The sequence below is a fragment of the Marmota marmota genome, unplaced genomic scaffold (assembly GCF_001458135.2).
Source record: "Marmota marmota marmota unplaced genomic scaffold, marMar, whole genome shotgun sequence".
Taxonomy (NCBI): domain Eukaryota; kingdom Metazoa; phylum Chordata; class Mammalia; order Rodentia; family Sciuridae; genus Marmota; species Marmota marmota.
Window position 1 is genome coordinate 5,377,735 of NW_026000223.1, and position 16,819 is coordinate 5,394,553.

General features: G+C 39.1%; 1 protein-coding gene across 11 annotated transcripts in view; it reads left to right on the forward strand.

The window, feature by feature from the left end:
- Unc5d (unc-5 netrin receptor D) overlaps positions 1–16,819 on the forward strand; it is a 499,601-nt gene that overhangs the window by 465,148 nt on the left and 17,634 nt on the right. For all 11 annotated transcript variants that reach the window (XM_048792780.1, XM_015501255.2, XM_048792783.1 and 8 more), the window contains 3 exons: positions 31–180; positions 7,625–7,789; positions 15,427–15,605. In XM_048792780.1, coding sequence (XP_048648737.1) covers positions 31–180; positions 7,625–7,789; positions 15,427–15,605 — 494 coding nt within the window. The remainder of the gene's footprint in view (positions 1–30; positions 181–7,624; positions 7,790–15,426; positions 15,606–16,819) is intronic.

Consider the following 16,819-nt stretch of genomic DNA (forward strand, 5'->3'; position numbering starts at 1 on the left):
CGTTTCTCTTTCCTTTTTCCTTTCCTATAGGAAGTGGTTTCAGATGAAAGGCATCAAGGTGGACAGCTACTGGAAGAACCAAAGTTGCTGCACTTCAAAGGGAATACCTTCAGTCTTCAGATCTCTGTCCTTGACATCCCTCCATTCCTCTGGAGAATTAAACCATTCACTGCATGCCAGGTATCGACCAAATGGGCTGCTCACAGAAACAGCTTTGCTGTAACTAGCAAGGGTGTCTCAAACCCTGGTGATGGTCTTCTTACTGTTCCTCCTCCTTTAAAGTATAGATTTCATCTCATGACTGTCACAGAGATGTAGCAGTTTGTGCTACACACAAGGAATGAAACACATTGTCATAAATTCACAAGTTTCTAACAGGTGGGAAAAGAGGTGCATACTTGTCAGGTAATGTGACATTTCTCCTCTCCTGTTTGAATTGTGCCCAGTATTAGGTCAGAGGTGGCAATTTAACAACTTAAAAGCGAGGTTTTGTGTTGGCTTGTTTTTATGAAAATCAATCATAATGAGACCTTGCTTTAAACATATTTAGCAATGAATAAAGTACATGTCAGTGGCAGGCATTTTCAGGATGATCATGATGAGTAACAGAGCTGTGGCACCTGAGAACAAGAGATGCTGTTGCAGACAGGTGCTCACTGTCCAGTGAATTGGTTTAAGATAATAACAAATTCCAAGTGGAAAACCAAAGGCAGGATAATACCTCTATAGAGTCCTTTTAATTTATATATCAGTGCCCATGTCTCTTAATAGTGGGTTGTTTTATTTTCTTTTAACATCATGGGATGACTCAGTCTCCCTGAATCATTTGTAGGGAGATTGAATCCCAGGCTTAGCATGAAAGCATCTCTTAACAACTCATGATCCTGCCACAGTAATCTAAGAAAGTTCCCAGGGATAGTATTGCCATTGGAAACAGCTGCCTAGTTCATCACAGTTTAAACCAGAGCCATCTGTGCTTCAAGGGACAGGACCTTTCCAGACCTGGAAAAGCTTCTGGTGGCTTCACATGATGTGTAGACCTCTGTGGGGGTTTGTTTGAACTTTTCCACCCTTGCAATATTCATTGTTTAAAACATGATACATGAATACAGCTTAGGAGAATGAGTCAAGCCAACTCACCCAGAGAACTGCACTACACTGGTTAGAAAAAAGTTGAACCAACCTCCAACCCGTCTGACTTCTGAAATTTAGAAATTTCAGATACGACAAAGCTATGTTTTTCTATTAACTTCTTGAGCTTCCCATTCCTTGGGAACTGCTCCCTCCCCGTACAGATTTATTGTATCCAAAGTAAAATCAACATCTCTCATGGCTGTAAACAATTTAGGGGGATCACAGGGGAGTTGGCACATTCAGCAGATTTCCTACATAGACAGGTTTTCTATGCATAATTGTCTTCTTTATGACATGTCAGACTGGGGTGTCTTCGATTTCCAGTAAGCAGTGTTCAAGGTTTCTAGTCTAAATTGAACTTCAGAGTATTGTTAAAACAAGTCCTCACAGTCATGCAGATTCCTCCATATTAATCTTTATAGGTTATGAGGGCCTCATTTCACTGGATCTAATACGAGTGACTCAGTCCAAAGTAACTATTAAGTTTAATGCTTGAAGATAAAAAATCAGATGAAAGAACCATTACCTTGCAGCAGCTCTTAAACAATAATTCCAGCACAAGGAACACCAAAAGAGAGCCCCAGGCAGAAGAGACTTAGGGAATGAGGTGGCTTCTGACCTCAGAGGATGTAGCAGAGGCCAGACAAAGCCAAGGGGCATTGGTTCTCCAGGAAACACAGCAGGCTTTGCTGCTGGGATGGGTTTGCTTGCATGGAGGCTGTGAACATGTACAAATATTTGCTTTTTGTAATTGAGCATAATTTGAAAGAATCTTGGAAGGCTGAGAAACAATTTGATTTTCTCTGCATCAGGAGAACTACCTCTGAGGTTTCATTTTCACTTCATTTTTCTTACCCCAAATGGCTTTCTGCTCTGGCCCTCCTTTCTCATCAGCACCTAACCCACTGATTTCCTTGCATGTCATCACTGAAATCCCTCAGCTTATGGGCATGTATATTGCACTTGGCTTAATGGTCAAACTATGTTTGCCCCGGGCATAGATGTCAGCACTTTGGGAGCAGGGCTTGTGTTCAGCTGCTGGAGCCTCTTGTAGAACATCATGCATGCTGACAAAACTGGCATGGATAACAGAGTGGATTTTCATTAGGACATAGTGGTCAGGAACTATCATTATATATCTGAACTTGCAATTTTGATTATATATTTGAACTTGCAAATTGCAAATTCAGAACTGTGTTCTTGGGATCCCAGAGACTATGATGATAGAAAAATCACACTTTTTCTGACATTTATTTATAGGTCTGTCCATCAACAGGTAAATATTCCTGCCATTCATCCAACTGAATGCATAGAAAAACTCTGGTACCATTCTGGTCTTCTTTCCATTTCTCTAACTTTGAATCATGAATCTAGGAATTGACATACAGCAATTGATATCCAAACCCCTCTCTTCCAAGATACTTTCCTGGTTTTTTTTCTGGGAAAGCACAGACCTGGGAAACACCCAATGCAGAGCAGGTTTGTCTATTAGAAACCAGCAAACTGGCTGACAAATGATTTTTAGAATAATGTAGGTTCAGACTGTGTCTCGAGCTATGTTATGAGGGTCTATCTGTCAAAAGGTAATGTAAATGAAAATCTTGTTGGCTTAGGTTCTAGAGGATACAAATTATGGAATTTCATGCCACAACCTCTTGCTTATGAAGCCGGATATTGTGGGTAAAGGGAAAGGAAGGCCCCCGTGAGTTCTTCAGAGACCTGGGCAGTAGCACATACTGACCTTTAATCAGAGAAAAACAGGCCCACGGTGCTAGTCCCCACAAATAATTTATTAGCCCCCATATTCCCCTCGGACTTTGGGACTCTGCCACAATGAGAGATATGCTATTGCCCACCTACCCCTTTCCTTACCCCCACAGAATCAGTACCCTCTGCTAGGAGGTAAACATCTATGCTCTCAATAGTTGACAGGGACCTGAGAGCTACTTAATCATGGCTTGCTTTATTCCTTGTTGACTATGTGGTGAGGAAGCTGTAATAAACAGTTTGCAATCAATTATTTATTTATTTATTTTTTAAGTCCAACAAAACATCAAGTCTGGTTATCATATCCTAGGATAAAAGCAGCTGTCTTTTCAGCATGCTATGAATCTTGGAGAACTCAGTGTCTGTCTCCTGCTAGGATATGATTTACATTCTCCCCATCTGCTGGGAACCTAATTATAATAGGAATCAAAATGAAAACATTTCCAGAATTCTTTAAACACCCATAACTTTGCTATACTTTGTCCTCCATATTATATTACATATAATTTCTCTCAGCTCAGTGAACATGTTAGCGGTTTTGTTTTTGTATCTTGGGTGCCTTTTAAAAATAAATAAATAAATAAAGTGAAGATGATTGCCATGAAAATACACTAATACAGTGCTTCTAACTCTATTATTTTTAAATGTTTTGTTGAGCACTATTGACAGCTGCTGCTCAAGTCAACAATAAAAAAATATTACTTCAATACTGTCTTAAAATCAGATTTAAAAAATGTTTTGATTGTGTACAGTGGCATGGAAAGAATAAAGAGAGGGGTGTGTGTATGTGTGTGTGTGTGTGTGTGTGTACAGATTTTCCTGCTTTTTCTGCAAGAAAATATTATTTCCACAGTGGACATTATACTCCTATCTTTCTTCCAGTGTTTTCAGGAGAAAATATAGGAAATTTAGCAAATAATACCAGAGAAGATACTTTAAGTAAGTGGCCAGTACCTTTTTCTTTTTAAGAAAAGTAAGCATTACCAAGGATTCAAACCCACTATAGAAAATGCAACTTTGCTTAAGGGCTGGACCTTGAGCTTATCTCTCTCTAGCCCTCAAGTCCAAGGGCTTATGTTATACTGTAATTATTTAATTATTTAAATTTTCAATTTTAGAAAATAAAAATGTCCCCAGTTAGGTAAGAGCACCTGATCACCTCTGATCTCTGTGTTATAGTTACTTTCATTGAAAGGGATGATGCAAAGTAACTCTACAAGAATTTATTGGTGCCAGGTGCTGTGGTGCACACCTCTAACCCCAGTGGCTTTGAGGCTGAGACAGGAAAATTGCAAGTTCTAAGCCAGCCGCAGCAACTTAGTGAGGCCAGAAGCAATTTAGCAAGACCCTGTCTCTAAATAAAATTTAAAAAGGGCTGGAAATGTGTCTCAGTGGCTAAGGGCCCCTGGGTTCAATCCCCATATCAAAAAAAAAAAAAAAAACTAAACTAAAAGAATTTATTGGTTTGGAGAAGAGAGTCCATTTGAGAACTAACCACAATGAGAATGGAGAGAGGAAACACAGGGCAAAAGATGAGGAGGCCCTAGGAGGTCAGGCTGGAGATGAGGGTTAACACATCAGGCATCCAGAGGCCATTGGAATCCCCCCAGACAAAGAAATGACGGCATGAAAGCAGAGTTCTTAGGTGATGTGGTCTCATCATTGTCTCCTACCCATGATTAAAGGTAAGAGAGCATCCACAGTGCTGTCCCCTGCAAAATGCCAACCAAGCCCTTTCTGAAGAATGGTGAGTAGTTTACTGCAGTTAGCTATTAATGAGGTGTAATGAAGAAAGGAAAAACTGAAGAGTGGCTGTGGGAGAGAGATGGTGATGATTAATTTTCAAAAGGTAAAGTTGCCAGAGAAGTAAAGGCCAAATAAAATTATTTTGAGTGCTTATCCTTTATTGCCAGGAATTGATGATAATGAGATAAATATCAGAGATGTAGTTATTAGAGCCCTCCTCAGAGGATGGCACTTGGGCATCCCTGAGCAGATGGGATTTCGGTGGAGTGAGAAGACAGGAGGCTGAGATGTGAAGTAGGAGTTGGCCATGATTAGCCATGGGTTACAAAGTGGAAAGAGACTCAGGAGGAGAAGCAGGGAAAGAGTCAGGTTAGATGGCAAGGAGAAATGATATCACTTGTACTTATATAGTGGGTCCAGGGGAAATGTCATTTTTTAGTGTCTTAGGGAAAATGACTTTCTCTAAAAATTACCAGGAAGCCCCACTGACCAGAAGTGCCCTCTGTTGCCCTGTCTACTGCCAGGAGGGAAAGAGAAGAGATCAGAAATAAAACTTTCTATATTGAGAGAATATGGGCAAGAGGTGCCATCAAATGGACCTGTGCCATCTTGCCAGTGCTGCAAGCAAGGTCTGGTGCAGCGGAAAGCTTCCTCAGTGACCCTTAGCTCAGAGGCTCCCCAGCATTTCCCTCAAGTAAACCCACAGTAGGGTGTTTTTCAGTATTGCCCACTTCTAAGAGAACTTCAGATCCACTGGAGCTTCATTAGAAAATCATTTTGGTCAAGAAATTAGAAAGCATTCAAGATATTTCAACTAAGACATTTAATCAAGGGATTTAAATGCTTAAAGCAAAACAAACATTGAAGAGCCCAAGGAGTTGAGGATAGAGAAAGTCACTAGTGATATTAATAAACCAACAAGTTGGAGAATTTGAGGAAACAAGAGCACTAAACCAGATGATTCTGGAGGCAATGTCCACATGCCCCTGCAAGCCTCAGCATGCTGCCTGCTGGTGCCCTTAGCCCTGCCTGCTGAGGTCAGGGGAGCGGTGAAGGCTTTTGTGCCCCATCTTCCTTCTACATCCAGTATGAGGGCCTCAGGAGAATGTGAAGTCCTTGAGAGTAAGGGGATATATAAAATGTAGTTTTTAGACTTCCATCCCCTGCTGGGTAGAGAATTGAAAAATGGTAAGAATAGGGTTGCATAGCTCCAGCCCATGTCTCACACGGGAATAAAGTCAAGGACATGCTATAAGATGTCACACCTGCCAGGCACAGTGGCGCATGTCTATAGTCCTGGTGGTTTGGGAGCCTGAGGCCAGAGGATAGCAAGTTCAAAGCCAGCCTTAGCAATTTTTAGTGAGGCCCTAAGCAACTTAGTGAGACCATGTCTCAAAATGAAAAAGGACTGGGAATGTGGCTCAGTGAACACAAATGCCCCTGTTCTCAATCCCTGGTACCAAAATAAAATAAAATAGCACACCTGTAGTCCTTCTCTGAGTTCTTGACTTCACTTTTTAAGACGAAATTCACTACCTTCCCTTTGGTTAAGTGTTAGGAACAAATGAAACAAAACCCACAAAATTCTTACATTCATTGCTGAGATGTGTGGCAACAGTGGAGGTTAGATTTTTTGTTATCTCCTGTTTCCTGCAGATGGCTCTTAGTGCATTATTAAATATTGTGTCATTAAATACAGTAATCAAAAATCCATCTCTCCTTGCCGGTTCCCTCTGGATATATCCAAAACCAGGACTTGTGAGACATTTTGTGGAGAAAATTAGGAAGCAAGTTGATATAAAACAAGTGTACACCTTAGAACTCAGAAGTAACGAGGTAACTCATAGTTCCTGAAAGTAGATAGACTGAATTTTAATCATGGCCTTTGGTCTTATAACACATGCCAGCTTCATCACCAGTCACACTTCAGACTTGATACATCTTTTGCCACCTTTCAGTTTTAGTTGTGCAGAAAATATTTTTAGCAACAAATGAGCAAATTAATGAGATGAGAAACAGAAAAAAAAGTGAGAATGAAGATTACCAAAGACTAGGCGTACATGGTCATTGCCATGGGCATTCATGGTTCTCCATCATATTTGGTGCAGGAAGGAGAGAGTTTTCAGTACAGGAAAAAAACATGGCGGACATATTGTAAAGTAACATGCCTTAGCATGTGGTGGCATGTACTGGCTATATTAGGAAAAAGAAATAATCTCCCTCCTGATTTAGTAAAAATTACTGTTACCTCTCAAATGTCTACAAGTCCCTTGAGAGTGGGGACCAAACCTAATTTGTTGTTATTGCTTAACTAGCATAGTATCTGCCCACTACCAGGAACCTTATACATAATTGTGGAATACATGAATTAACAAACAAGGAGCTGGCAAACCAGACCACTCTGGGGTGACCCAGTGTGTTTGTGTCTCTCTGGGATGTGTTTAAGTGTGTACAATTTTGCAGTAGGTATTCATTTTTATGCTGAATATATTGGTAGTGTTGTGCATTCTGCATGAATTTCTGGTATGGAGGACAAGTTCTGGTCAGTCAGTTCCTCAGCATAATTTTCATTTAAATGAGGCAACAGCATTCTACCCCAGACTTAGGTAGAAAGATGGACTAAAGGAGCTTCTAATGGGAAATAGTTTTTAGTGTAAAAAAAAAAAAATGTTGATTAACTTTAGATGGTATTCTTTCTAATTGTCTGTGTCACCAAGTGAAATCTAAGCTCTTGCAGTGTGGTTTTGGAATTCAAATGTTATCAGTTGGAATTGACATTAATTACTTTTGTGCTGCTTGGCATATGCTGGAACATTATTTCTACAACAATTCCACTGAAGTCGCTTAGGCAATTATCTCCACTGTGATCATTGTCATCGTCATCATAATTATTGCTATTAAATCTCTCCTGTTCTCTGTGCATCTTAGCTGTGCTCCACACACCATACCCCCTTTCTCTCCTCCATCTCCCCTATAGGAAGTCCCATTCTCCCGCGTGTGGTGCAGTAACCGACAGCCCCTGCACTGTGCCTTCTCCCTGGAGCGCTACACGCCCACCACCACCCAGCTGTCCTGCAAAATCTGCATCCGGCAGCTCAAAGGCCATGAACAGATACTCCAAGTGCAGACATCCATCCTAGAGGTGAGTCCTTGAGCCACAGGTCCTTTGCCTCCCTTTCTAAGACACAGAAAGAATCATACACTATACCTATCACAGCCATGCTACTCAGGTTCTGAAAGAGCTTCAAAAAAGCACAGACTCTTTTACAACCTCATTAGCAATAAGGAAAAATAAACTTTCTCAGGATGAGGATTGAGCAGAGCTTCCATCTGGGCAGGGAAGTACAACTCATCAGAGGGCAGAAGTTCTGTGGAGGGACCTTTGGGGAAGAACTAGAACAGGGCTTTTTAATGCACAAAACCACAAGCAGTGTCATAGGTCATAGCAGGCTTGTGATACCAGCTGAGATGCATTACAGGCTGAATGCAGATCGTCCAGTTGAGACACATATAATAAGGAAGGACACCGTCACCCTGGGCTATTTTTCAACTGTCTCTGGCTTATTTTCCAGATGTTATTTGCCTCATATGTATTTCATCTTTGGGGCCTGGTATCTTTGTTTCCTTTAACAGTGTCTTACGTCCTCCAGGCTCAGGGTTCCCTATATCCACATTTCCACTAAACCTACATTCATCAGTAGCATAACACATTTCTGTATGCCCCCATATCCATGAGGTCTGCGTTCCCAGATCCAACCAACCACAGACTGAATATTTTGAGGAAAATATTGCATTTGTATTGAACATGTACAGACTCTTTTTCCCTGTCAGTATTCCCTAAGCAATACAGTGTAATAGCTATTGACATAGCATTTACATTGTTTTAGGTATTGCAAGTAATCTAGAGATGATTTAAAGTATACAGGAGGATATATGAAGAGTATATGCAAACACAACATAATTTTAGGAAGGCCTTGAGTACCCTCAGACTTTGGTGTCTCTGAGAGTCCTGGGACCTTATTCCTATGGATACCTAAGTCAAGAGACAGCAGTATAGGATGGACCAAGCAGGAATTAGTCTCATTCTACAAGGTAAGAAAATGGGAGTACAAAGAGATAGAAGACCCTGTCTGGGTAATTTCACTGTTGAAGGGTAGAGTTAAAATTTAAGTCAAAGGTAAATTCCTTTGGAATATTTGTAGAAGGCTTCTGATCTCTGCCATGGTTCTGGATTTGATGTAAATCACTGAATAACTTCCCAGCTTTGGACTTGAGCTTTTACAAAGTAGATAAGAGCAATCCTGAATGCTAATTTAGGGATGGAGGGAGAAAGTAAAATAGAGGTATAGTTCTCTGTTTATCAGTTATCTGGCTTATGTAAGAAAACATATTTGATTGTTCACTTATAGACTGACTATACATGTACATATATATTTATCATATATATAATTAATATATTTTATTAATTAACTTAGGCCTGATAGAAGGTTTAAAACACTCATATACAAACAACTCAATTTTAAGATTTTTTTTGTTAAAAAAATAGTAGCTCCACAACATTATCACTTATTTTCATTCCCATTTCAGTTCATTGTTTATGCAAAAGGCATATTGCTAATTCCTCAAATAGTTTTTCTGAAGAGTGGATGGCATTCCAGAGGCTTGTGCCTTAAAATTGATAGCTGTCTTATCTGACATGTTTGTGCAGTATTTGCATTTATTATTACCAATTAGCATTTTGTGCTAAAGGAATTTGGACAGGGCAGGTAGATTCAGAAACCTGTGTAAGATATTTTTAGAGCCTCTTTTCTTGAACAGTCTTGTCATACTTAACACAATACATTTCTAAGTAAAATAAAAATTGTAGGAATTTTTAAAAATAAAAACAAAAAGAAAATACAAGCAATCATGGAAAACCCAAGCATCAAATTCAGAAGCAGTCATGAAAATGTAGAACATGAAGATGCCTCTGATCCAAATTACCTTAAATGTCTGTTAACAGATCAACAAAAGAATTCCAGGTTTAAAGGATTTTGTTTTTAAGGCACCCAGTTATTGGGGTCAACATCTGCTATTATGAGATATTTATCTGAGAGCAAAATGATAAAATGGCTACATTCTGATACTGTTGCTCCTTGATTAAGTAAATTCTTGTAGTGCATGGAATGAAAAGTATCTCATGAACACAGTCCTATCCTTTACTCTCCAATTCCTTTTCTAATGCTTCTCAAATTCACATTCAACTTTGAAATGCCTTAAAGAAGACAACATCACTGTATCTCTTGATAATGGGAGGCAAGTGGCAGAATAATATTTAGTTAGTCATTGTTGAGCTGTAGTCCTCTGGTTTGTAGGCTACTGTATTTTAGAAGCTTTATTAGCCCTTTTGATCCTACTGAGGATAACTTCATTAATTGCTTGAAGTGCTACTGTGGGAATTTGACCTCATACATGAATATCCATCTCTTTGTAATGAACTGCATTTCTTAGACAAGTCTAATTTGTTAACATTTTCTATGTCAGGAGAAAACTAATAACTTTTGAAAGATACTATATTTTAGGTACTGTTTCATTTGCTTTCACATTTATCATGTAACCATCATTACTCTGTGCATTATTACTACTATCACAATTCGAAATGATATAAAAAAATCTCAAGGAGATCAACCTTCTGGTGCAAGGTCATTAAGATTAATAAGATGGGGAGCCAGGGTACCGAGCTAAGCATTGTGTCTTCAGGATCAAAGCCTGAACTACATACCACATCACTTCAGGACTTCAAACCAGGTGTTCTGATTTACCTGCCTTCACTCTGAACCTTCCCCATAACATAAGCCTTCATTTTGGAAGAAAAGGCACTCGTGATAAACAGGCCAGCACCAGCCATTTAGTCTTTGAGTCAGTCGCCAAAGGAGTAATATGAAAACAGAGAAGTGATTTCTTCAAAAGAAGAAATATGGGAGGTAACCACTTGTGTGATGAACTAGGACAACCATTCATTCAATAAATCTTTGAGAATAGAATAGATATCCTACATGTAGATCTGTTCTGTAAATGGATGTCTTCATTGATCAAAGTTCTTCAACTCTGGGACTGTCTGACTCCCAGGAAAATCATACAGTTAATGAATCTAACAAATAAAATACTGCCCTCTTCCCTTAGAAGGACTTGACTTTTGACTTTCTTTTCTTCCTTCCTTCCTTCCTTCCTTCCTTCCTTCCTTCCTTCCTTCCTTCTTTCTTTCTTTCTTCGTTATGGATGGACACAATTCCTCTATTTCTTTTATGTATTTTTATGTGGTGCTGAGAATCAAACCCAGTGCCTCACACATGCTAGGCAAGTACTCTAGCACTGAACTACAACCCCAGCCTCAGGATTTGACCCTAAATGTTGCAAGCATATTACTACGGCATCATGAATACACTATTATGTATAACTGCAGTGCACCAATAACAACTAAATTTAAAAATGAAGATAGAGGAAGTGTTGAAAAATGGTGATCACCTGCAAAGAGGATATAGACACATCAATCAGTGAGTTAGGAATCACGTCAGTTTTTAGGTACATAGTTCTTGGACATTAAACCAAAAAAAAAAAAGACTATTTAATGTGGTTTTTGTAAGCTAGTAATTGGAATTTTATTAATTAAAATCAGTATCAATAATATGGAACTAACACTTTTAAAACTTTCAGTGGATGTTTTTGATTTTTTTTTTCCTCTTAAGGAAAGGAAAATAATTCTCTAATCCTCTCCTAAATTTCTGTATCTCTAGGCTCCAGAGGTTCCATTCCTTTCTTACTTGAATGGGTTGTTTTAATGACACTATTTCCTATATGTAACAATGAAACCAGAAGAGGTTGTATAAATGATTTTCCAAATAAATACAATTCTTATCACCATCAGAATTAAAAATTATTTTAGTGAGCCAATACACACACACACACACACACACACACACACACACACACATATATATATATATTGCTTTTTAAGGTAGCGAATGTCATATCAGTCTTTAGAAGTAGTTAGTTCCCCTTAAATTTGACCATGATGAATTACCTAATGATTATTGCCAATTGATTCACTATAAAGGAGCAGTATCACTCATCTATAAACTGTGGATTGGAACAAAAGAGTTACTACAACTGAGGACAAGGGAAAAATCCCCAGATAATTTTTTCATTATTACTTATTAGTATTATTGAAGACTTTTTTCTTTGTTGGTAGAAATGACTTAAATAGGAATCTTACATGTTACAATTTTGCCTTCAAGCAGTTCTCTTATCTTTCTTCCAAAAGTGGTGGAAGTTGGGGGATAATTTGTCTGTTAGAAAATAGAATACTTGGAATCTCTCATTGATTTACAACTCCCTAAGCAAACCAGGTAGCAGCCGCTTATCTCAGATGTGCAGAGCATGGAAATCTACTGTTCCTCTGCATATTTAATTTAAACAGTCAGGAAATGTGATGTATCTACAGGATTCTTATTGCTTGGCCCAGATGTCTTTTAGAATGCATCATAAATGTTACATAAAATGTCATCCTTATGTGTGGAAAATATTTAAATATGGAAATTTAAGAGGGACATTGGACCCACTTATTAAAATGGAGTAAATAGTAGAAGTGCTTAGTTTTAGATACAGTTTCATATGGTATTATATTTACTTTCAAAGAAGACCACTTCCTCTATCCCTTTTTGAAGGTAGTATGCATCACGGTCCCAACAGTAAAGACAAAGATTTGGGCTTCACAGGTGCAGTGAGGGCTTCCGGAAGCCTGTTTTATGTCTTGCCATCCTTTGGCCTGGACCTGTGTATTTTCAGTTTTAAGCCATCTTTCCTCAGGTTAGCACACTTTGGTGCCATTTACAGATGAAAACCACCGTGGAAACTTGCATAGAATCACCCCATACACACACACTAAGCTGTTTCATACTTTTTAAGCCAGAAAATATGTAAGGAAACCATTCCAATTTGATTTGCATTCTTGGAGGCTGAAAGAAATTTTACAAACCATGATAAAAAATGAAGTATCTTGTAACCTATTTTATGCAAGGAGAAGCTGAGTTGGTTTATTTTATAACCATCCAATATATCAGAACAGAATTGTCCACTCTGCCTGGAATAAGTACCTACCACCCAGTTTCTATTCAACCAATACCTAGGAATCCTTCAAGGCCAACTCAAATGCTCTCTCCAGGAAGCCTTTCCCACTATAAATTCCTGAAACAAAATGATAATGTGATTCGTAGTCCTTGTCTTAACCATCCTGCTCTATGCATTCCATACATGCCTTGAAGCTGTGAAAGGAGTACTGGTACTGGCGTAGTTAGTAGGATATCAGAATCCCAGTTTCAGCTATGTCACAAACTACCTAGGTGGTTTATTCCAAGTTTTTACCATGTTTCATGATCTCCATGGAGTCTATTCAAATTGCAAAAAGACTGATTAGGAAAATGAGGCTAGGAGAGGCCATATAGCATTCAAGTTACAAGCTAGGAAGTGCAGAGTCTTACTCCTAAGTGAGATCTGATTGTTAAAAAGATTCTTTTGCTATCACATCTTGCTAATTGTATACACTGGAAGGTTTTTTAAATTAATTTTTTATTTGTTTTAGTTAGTTATACATGACAGTAGAATGCACTTATACACTTTGATATATCATACATAGATGGGATATAATTTCTCATTTTTCTGAGTATACATATTATGGAATCATATTGGTCATACAGTCACATATATACGTAAAGTAATAATGTCTGTCTCATTCTACTACCTTTCTTATCCCCACATCCCCTGCCTTCCCCTCCTTTCACTTCCCTCTATCTAATCTAAGGTAATGCTATTCTTTTTTTTTCTTTTTGCCTTAGGAAGATTGTTTTTATGTGCATCATTCTATAATATATTGAGAAATAGAATTAAAATTAGTAAGTAGAATCCATTTAATATGAGATGTACTTTGAGTTTTCAGAGGAGGGCATAATGTGCAGCACTTTCCAAATGCATTTGCCTAGAAAGCTGCTGCTCTTTTTGAAACACTGTGTTAGCTTTTTGGAAATGCTGTGTTAAGACACCGTGTTTCTTGATCACTCTGTTCAATAGTTACAGAAAAATAGAAATCATCATGAGTCATTAATAAAATCTCTGCATCAGACAGTTTCCTCAATTAACAGATACTTTAAGGAGACTGGCCATGTGTGGCGGTTTAGTTGTGTGAGTCTGGGCACTAGCTGAGAAAGGCCATGGATTGTGGTACCCACAGGAGTAAGACATGTAAGATTGGAAGCCACAGAAAGACCAGGGAAGGACGTGAGGTCAGTTCAGGAATGGCGTGAGCTGACTTGAAGGAGAACAGAACAGATGAGTTCCTAACAAAAAGGGCAATTTCTTGGGGTTTAGACCATCCTAACTGGCCCCTGAACCACATCTCAAATCTAATGCGTTAATTTTCTCTTATGTAAGTTTTTTCTTTTGCTGCATTAAAAAAATACCCCAAATGTAACAGAATAAATCAATACTCATTTAATATCTCAGTGAGTCAGAAGTCAAGGCAGAACCCCATACCGGGGTTCTCTGATCAAGACCTTACAGGATGAAATCAAGGTGTGGACTAGAGTCAGTTCTCCTCTGGAGCTCACAGTTCAAGCTTATTCACATTTTGATGCTATTCAATTTCTTGTGCCCAGAGGATTCAAGTCTCTATTTTCCTGTTTGACTGTTGACTATGGCTCACCCACTACTCCAAGCCAAACATCTCCCCCTATAGGCAGTTCACAGAATGGCTATTTGCTTTCTTCCAGGCCTGCAAAGAGAAGCCTCCTGACCAGAACTAGCTCTTCCTCCTTTGAAGTCCACCTGATTAGATCAGGCCCACCCAGGAGAATCTCTTAATTAGTTCAAAGTCAATTGATTAGGGATTTTAATTACTTCAGCAGAATCCACTTTGCTTTATGATATGTAATAATATGGAAGTGAGTCAATCAGATATTTTCTGGTCCTTAAAATTCTGTTAGAATTCTAAACTTATCAGCAAATATAGCAGTCTGAAAATTTTCCACTGTGATCTTTTAGGATATTATGACGAATTTTGTGATGCAACGAAACCACAAGTCCCTCATTGTTCAGCTCTAAATCAGAAGCAGGGTGGGCAGATATCAGTCTGAAGCTGCCCAGCCTGTATCACTGCACAGAGCTAGTCTAGATGTCATGTAGCTCCACATCAGCAAAGGGATTTTATTCAGAAATGAGAGCAAAATATTCATCAGAAAATCACACAGCTTTAGGACTGAGGGAAAGACAGACTTTTTACATGATTAACACAAAATCAGTTCCTTGTAGATTTCTTGTCCAGAAGCTTCCCAGCCAGCTTCTTTGGTCAGCCCATTCATCTTTGGTCATGATGACCATCAAAGGATCATTCCTTAAACTGAACCCAAATCCGTCATTTAGAAGGTGCTTCCTTCTAATTCTAGATCTACTCCTGAAAGTCTTAAAAAAAGAAAGAAAGAAAAAGAAAGAAACATCTCTTTGGATGTTGGAGGCGATTGTGACTCCCCTGAGTGGAACGGTCTGCTGTAAATCTCTAGAACACAATTTATTAGGCTACTAGAGAAATTCTTTACTATTTTAGAAGAGAAGGCAACTTGTCAATGTGTTTTACAGAGTCCCTCACAACAGGCAAGCATTTGTGCATGTGTGTTAACACAGATTTTCAGAAATAAATATGTTGTCAGTAATGCTTTCCTTTGACTGATCATGCTTCCCTTCGGTTGTTTCTAGAGTGAAAGAGAAACCATCACTTTCTTTGCACAAGAGGAAAGCAGTTTCCCTGCACAGACTGGCCCCAAAGCCTTTAAAATTCCCTACTCTATCAGACAGCGGATTTGTGCTACATTTGATACCCCAAATGCCAAAGGCAAGGACTGGCAGATGCTAGCACAGAAAAACAGCATCAACAGGTATGGTGGCAGCTTCTCAACGATGATTTTCTTAAAAGAACTTTAAAAAAACAGAACTGGTGGAGGTAACCATGATATCTTTATAGACTTTTCAGGCCTTATTTCGTATGTAGTCCCTCTAAGGTGACACTGTGTACAGCATTTCCTACCACCCCACTCTGCCTTTGAGGACACGCCTTTGAGGACACTATGGAAAAGTCCTACATTGGTTCTGGTCCCATCCAGGCTTGCTAACTGGGTCACTGAAGTAGTGGTTCAGACTCTGTCATCTGGATGCCTCTCAGTGGTCAGGACAGAGCTGAAACTGGGGATACCTTACAAAGTAGCAGATTTCTTACACCTTCTCCCCACCATCACATAACCTTAAGAATCAGCTAACCCCAAATAGGGACATGCTCAGCCTACAAAAATGGGTGTCTCAAGACAAAACAAAACAAAAGAAAACAACAACAACAAAAAAAACTTAGAAGTTATCCGAGAAGAACTCTTAAGTCTGAAGACAGAGGGCATTAAACATGTCAGAGGGGGCTGGGGTTATGGCTCAGCGGTAGAGCACTCACCTAGCACGTGCAAGGCGCTGGGTTTGATCCTCAGCACCACATAAAAATAAATAAATAAAATAAAGGTATTGTGTCCAACTACAACTAAAAACAAACAAACAAAAAAATACATACCAGAGGTTATCTACACACCGTGAAACAGTCAGTTGCTAACACTGACACTGCTCATTGCTGCACTAACATCACAGGTGAGTTGATGGAAGGATAGAGAGATTCATAATGGGCTCTATTACTTTAGATGAGAAAAGGCAGGGGCAATGCCATCCGGAGCAGCCCTGATGGTCAGGCAGATTTTGGCTCAGCTTTAGGGACAGCTCATAGGGAGGAGGCCTCAACACATGAAATCTCTCCAACCCACTTCTGCAGACCCCCAAATGAATAGAAAAGACAACCAGATTTGCCAGAATCATTTCGTTTCCCTTTCTTTTTACTTTTTTCCCCCCTTTTGAGAAAAAGCCTTCTTTTCTTACAGTTTGGCTTGCTTAGTTATTTCTTCTTCTTCTTCTTCTTCTTTTTTCCTTTGTCCCGTGTTTTCACAGACATCCTACCTGACTCTTTTCTGAAAGGGAGGGTAGATGTCTACCAAGAAAGGATAGAGTGCTACTCCCTGACTCAGAAGGGATTCAAAATCCAAACACGAAGGGCCTCACTAGA